This window comes from Gossypium hirsutum, chromosome D04 (assembly GCF_007990345.1).
Source record: "Gossypium hirsutum isolate 1008001.06 chromosome D04, Gossypium_hirsutum_v2.1, whole genome shotgun sequence".
Lineage (NCBI taxonomy): Eukaryota > Viridiplantae > Streptophyta > Magnoliopsida > Malvales > Malvaceae > Gossypium > Gossypium hirsutum.
In genome coordinates this window covers 16,304,623-16,310,087 of record NC_053440.1, presented here as the reverse complement: position 1 = coordinate 16,310,087, position 5,465 = coordinate 16,304,623, and the positions used below count along the sequence as shown (strand labels likewise).

Genomic DNA, 5,465 nt, shown 5'->3' with positions numbered 1-5,465 from the left:
AGTGTTAGGAAATGGCTCTTAGGTTCCACAAATATCTAGCACCTGTTCAGGTTGGACATATGCAGCTGAATCCACCTGCAATTCAATGAAAAAACAAAGAGAGACATAAAAACAGCTACCCAATATACATGGATGGGCAATTGGACACTATGTTGTCATAGGTGGTCCATATTAGTAAGATCTGAGGGTTAGGGTTCTACATTTATTTTCTCTAATATCAAAAGAGTTCCAACAAAATTCTTATACTAAGGGCAGTATCTAAATCTAAGGCCTAACAAGCTAACAGCTATGGAATTCTTTATGTCAAGGGCCTGTGTCCATCCTTGAAAAAGGCTTCAAGAGATGGCCTTGTAAAATGCAACTAAATCTAGGGGCAAATCTGGTAAAATACTTCCTGTCTGAAATCTCCCCTACGTTGTCGTTTCTAGGTGACGGTGGAGGCCAAGGAATTTTTTTTTTTAAATCCCTTCTTTTTTTCTTTGGGTTCTAGCTGTTTCGAAGTCAATAAAAATTTCTCCAATTTCCTCACAAATTTTCATTTCTATTTTGAGAGATTTAATTTAACATCATGCAAGTAAATTTCTTGTTTTTTTTTTCAGTTTAACTAAATCCATAATCAGAATCGAATCTTTAATCTTTTTTTTTTTTAAAACATCCCTCAACAGGAAACATTCAGTAAATCGGCCTCCAACCCCTGATGGTGCAGAAGATCAAGGGAATGAACCCACCCTTCAAGAAATTATTAATATCAAGGTTCTTTTCCCTTCTTTTTATTATTTCATTTTTTCTTTTTTCTTTTTTTTTGGGGGGGGGGGGTTGGTTCTTATTTATTTACTGTGATTTAATTGAATTTGGTAGTTAATTGAAAGCGGAGAAAAAGAGAGATTAATGGAACTGTTAAGAGAAAGACTTATAGAATGTGGATGGAAGGATGAGATGAAAGCTCTTTGCAGGTTTTTTTCTTTTCCCCACTATTTTTACTGTCTCCTTTGTATCTAGTTATTGTTTAAACTTTGAACTGCCTTGCTTCATATATTAATTTGTGTATTTATCTGCAATTGATCTTCTTTCTAATTGTTTAACCTATCATTTTTTGTGTTGGCTTAGTTATAATTAATCTTAAGGATTACAATTCATAGTTTCTGAAAATTAAGAGAATTTTCAAGTTCTTCATAGATAAGGAAATTAGAATTAAGTCATGGCTTGTTTAATACTTTATAAACAGTTTCTTTTTTAGAAAAAGTGGATCAAATTAAGTAATTGATCAATGGGGAAAAAAATTGTCATGGGGTTCTTAAGACTTCACTTGTTGCTTCCTACTTTGTATTGATGTGAAAGTGGATAATCTTAGAGCCAGATTGTGGTGCCAGTGCCTGGTCCCAAATATAAGTGATATGCTGAGTTTTTCTTACTTTTATGTTTTCTGTTACGACAATGAATAAAAGATGTTTAGGATGGTGATGCGTCAAATTGTGTCAATCGATGTGTTGTGGTGTTTTAGGTAATGACTAAACAATGCCGCAATAAGTTTCTTTATAGTTATGTAAAGCTGTATAGCTTTTGTGGGCTATTTATTTTCATGGAAAGAAAACCAGAGGGATGAAGTGCCGTGAGATAGAGAAATTAGTTCTTTATCCAAGAATCGATTTGTTTTGCTTGGCATTTAAGTTGATTGCAACGTATTCAATTTCCTTTTATGCATCATCTTTATGTGAAATCTTTATGATACTTTATAGAAATCTCTTCCATTTTGATGAATGACAGATCATATGTTAAGAAGAAAGGAAGAAATAATGTCACTGTGGATGACCTTGTTCATTTGATCACCCCAAAAGGCAGAGGTAAGAATTTGTAATTTTTTTTCCCTCTATTGTTATGCTTGTCCTTATCAGCATTCCATAGGTTGAAGCAATGGATCAATTAGAGTAGAGAGAATTAGTTCATACCAAGAAAGATCCTCGATTTTGTTCTTGGTATATGCTTCCTCATGCTATGATGTTCCACAGTCCTACCTGGTGGTTGATAATAAATTGGATTATGTCCGATTTACCCATTTTTAAGCTCATGATTTTTGTCTCTTATACTATTTGCATTTTATTTCCTTATCACCACAGTTAAATCCTTGTTTATGCAGCTTCTGTCCCAGACTTCGTAAAGGCTGAGCTATTGCAAAGAATTCGTTCTTTTCTCATGTCCGCTGCTCTTTGACCATCAGCATGCATTGATTAGCAAAGAGGGGGGAAAGTTACAGAGCTGTCAGCTGTCGCTATATAGACTTCAATGAAGCCTCAATAGGGTTCGTCTTTAGCATCTTGTTGAATGATTACACCAATGGAATGAATAGGGTTTGCAGCCATGAGGATGTAATTTCATTTATCCATTCTAGCTGTGATAGGATCAGCAAATTACAGATGGTTTCGGTTGTCTACAAACGTTTCTATTGCTGGGTTTAAGGGAGGAAAACTGTGCATTAGATCAACATATTTGACCTTGTAAATCCTCTGATTGAAGCTATACTTCTTTCCATGATGAGTATCCTCTCTTTGAGTTATTGCTACACAACTGGGAAGTCAAATGAAGTCATGGTTCAATTATTTTAGCTTGTTCGCTTAGGTGATTGGAATAAGAGATTGAAGAAACCTTATTTGGAATTTGCATATTTGCATGCACTTAGGACTTCACTTTGAAAATGAGATTGAAGAAGACAGGAGAAGGTTCATATTATAAGCACAAAAATAGACATCAAAGCCTTCAGTTGTTGGGGACTTGAACATTACACGTCGTTGCCATTTCCTTTTGACATCTTGCAAATATATCTGATAGGATTTTAATTCATAGCATATTAATGCAAAAGTTTTACAATGCATCTTTCACATGACATGAACGCATTTATTCATATGTGGCTAATGCCATTTCCTACTTTTTCCCCAACTGGACTTAACACCCACCACAGCTTGCGCTCTATGGAAAAATCTCCGGAAACGTGCATCACAAACCCTACTACTACTACATTTGCACTCGGCTAGCATTTTGTTTATGGGGAGCCTGCTTGTTCACAAAGGTCCATTAGATCCAAAGTCTGCAAAAGTATGATATGGAACTCGTGAGCCACGGCTAACAGAATTTGATTAGCGGAAAAAAAAACTTGCATAAAATAGAACAATTGCGATACCTCAGGAACTGACAGCTCAAGACGGAACTTGGGACCATCATAGTGGTGCAAGACTGGCCTAAAAGCATCCTCTTCCAATGCCTTGCATACCTTCCTTATACGGATCCTCACCTATTTATAAAGGGGTAAAAAAAATAGAAGAATTAAGAGTTAATGGTGTCTTCTATGACAAGGAACAATAAGTACAGTTCTAACAAACCATAAACTCCTATCTTTACCTGAGCAGGAAACCTCGACTCGCCTTTACACTTTTTGTCTTCCCAAGCAGTTGGATCAATGTTAGAACCCCCAAAACTTGCTGCCTGTAAATATGGAAGAAAACATCAACAATACAAGAGACGCTAACTGACACTGCCTGATCAACCATTAGACTCAGGTGAACTTACCTCAAAAATACCATGCAACTGATGAGTGGTGTAGTTATAGAGAAACAATGGCAAGCCAGGTGTGATTGCCCGAACAGAGTCCCTGTATCTTGGCGGTAAACCTAGCAAATGAGATAACAGCAGCAAGTAAAAATTCTCAATTACTAAGGTTCATAATATAAACTAATTACGTGACAATTACATCTATGAGAATGGGAGTCTTCAAAAAGAACAACAATTACCAAATAGCTGGCGCTTAAGATCTTCTTGCATTGTGTCATTGTTGCAAACAAAGATGTATCCACCAAGCACCTCATTTCTCGGGAGTGTCTCGGCGGCAGGCAAAGTCTTGAACCTTTTATCGGCAGCATTGTTTGCGTTGCTGTTCTCGTTGTTGTTGGAGTTGGAGTTGGTGTTGCTGTTATTATTAATATCTTTGTTGCAATGGTTGTTGCCACTATATTTGTTGGCAGACAGGTTCCCAATGTTGTGGCTGTTATTTTTCTGGTAAACAGCATCGGTGTTGTAAATACCATTTCGGAAGGTACTTTTGCTTATACTATCTCCGATCTTGGAGTCCAAGTTCAACATATTGAAGTTAAGGTTCTCGAATTTGTTGTCTTCATGGAACCCAAATTTATCCCTTGTCCTTACTTCAGCTGGACCCTTTGAAAGGTCGAGATTGTTCATACGCTCACCCTTTATCCTCGTTTGTTCAGCCAGTTTGGAGGCAACCATCAACCATTTGTGATCCTCTGAGGCTTTAGATTGTCCCCGGAGATCATCTCCTAACTGCCAAAAGCTATTCATGCTTTCCATCTTGCAGATCCTAATAAGAGAGGATAACAGAATTTGAAAAGATTTGTCAATTACAAAACAAGACATGGGAGAAAACTGGAGACAATTAAGTCACCATTTGATAAGCAAATCTTAAGCATCAATGAAGGAGATTCAATTTCTACCAACAGCCACAATAACCCAAAGAAAAGAAAACCAAGAATCAGCACATGAAAACCAAGCAAACACTGGAAAATTTCCCATTTCCTTTCCCACCATTTTCTCAGCACACAAACAAAGACCAGAAACCTTAAAACTCTTGAAGTCAACTTCACATGACACAAACAACAACCAAATTTTATCCCAATAAGAACCCCCCACCCCCCCCCCCACCCCAAAAAAAAAAAGAAAACCCAAAAATATAATCACCTTTAAAACAATACCCAAAAATTCAAAATCATCCATCAATAAAAATCAAATAAATAGTACGGCATTTAACAAAGAACCAAAGAAATAGATGCAGACTTTACCAACTAAGCAAAATACAACTTCAATGTTTAGCATTAAAGATGCAGATTTAAAAGTATTTTAGAAGCTAAGAACACCAGATATGGGATCCAAAAGAGAAACAAAGAGAGTACCTTTATTTTCTTTCTTTTTATCTTTTTTACCTTTGCTAGCTGTGAAGTGAAACCCGCAAGACACGGCACAGAGGGGGACAGCGAGAAATTATGTAAGGAGGGATTTTCATTGTATTTATAGAATTATGTGACGATAATGCCCCTCATTACTTGAGTATTTACTGTCTTTTGCCAGTTTGGTTTTTACCGTTTTTCTTACGAACTTTGTCTCAGTGTCTTAAAATAAAGGAAGTGCGGTGCTGGTGAAGTTCTCGTTTCTTACGCGCCTCAGTGTCCGCGTGTAAAAACATTTTATGTTTTTAAAATATAATAATCGAAAAAATATTTACTTTCAAGTAATTTTTCTAATCCGATCTATCTCGAATTTTGTCAAAAAATATATTTTCCTCGTACTATTTCTATTGATTATTTATTTAATAAAAAAATTTTATACTTTTTATGTGTGATATATAAATTTTTAATTAAAAAAAACATGTGAGTGTTTGAGATTAATTTCTCTCAAAATAATTC

At 35.8% G+C, this 5,465-nt stretch overlaps 2 protein-coding genes across 4 annotated transcripts; one reads left to right on the top strand and one right to left on the bottom strand.

Annotated features, from left to right (window-relative positions):
• The first annotated feature begins 423 nt into the window (after positions 1-423).
• LOC107899720 (transcription and mRNA export factor ENY2) lies at positions 424-2,529 on the top strand. The gene is made up of 5 exons (XM_016825501.2): positions 424-570; positions 666-753; positions 859-953; positions 1,765-1,841; positions 2,135-2,529. Coding segments are annotated over exons 1-5 (336 nt in total). The 5' UTR covers positions 424-568; the 3' UTR covers positions 2,209-2,529.
• A 166-nt stretch (positions 2,530-2,695) lies between these two features.
• On the bottom strand, positions 2,696-5,152 carry LOC107899719 (B2 protein). Of its 3 annotated transcripts, none has more exons than XM_016825498.2 (6): positions 4,956-5,152; positions 3,780-4,366; positions 3,559-3,659; positions 3,391-3,474; positions 3,173-3,283; positions 2,696-3,079 (listed from the first exon to the last, which is right to left on the bottom strand). In XM_016825498.2, the coding sequence occupies exons 2-6, from the start codon at positions 4,354-4,356 to the stop codon at positions 3,035-3,037; spliced, it is 918 nt and encodes a 305-aa protein (XP_016680987.1). In that variant the 5' UTR covers positions 4,357-4,366; positions 4,956-5,152; the 3' UTR covers positions 2,696-3,034. The 3 variants fall into 3 exon arrangements, with proteins under 3 accessions (XP_016680987.1, XP_016680986.1, XP_016680988.1); XM_016825497.2 differs by having other exon boundaries at positions 4,986-5,152; XM_016825499.2 differs by having other exon boundaries at positions 4,845-4,957.
• Between the last annotated feature and the right edge of the window lie 313 nt (positions 5,153-5,465).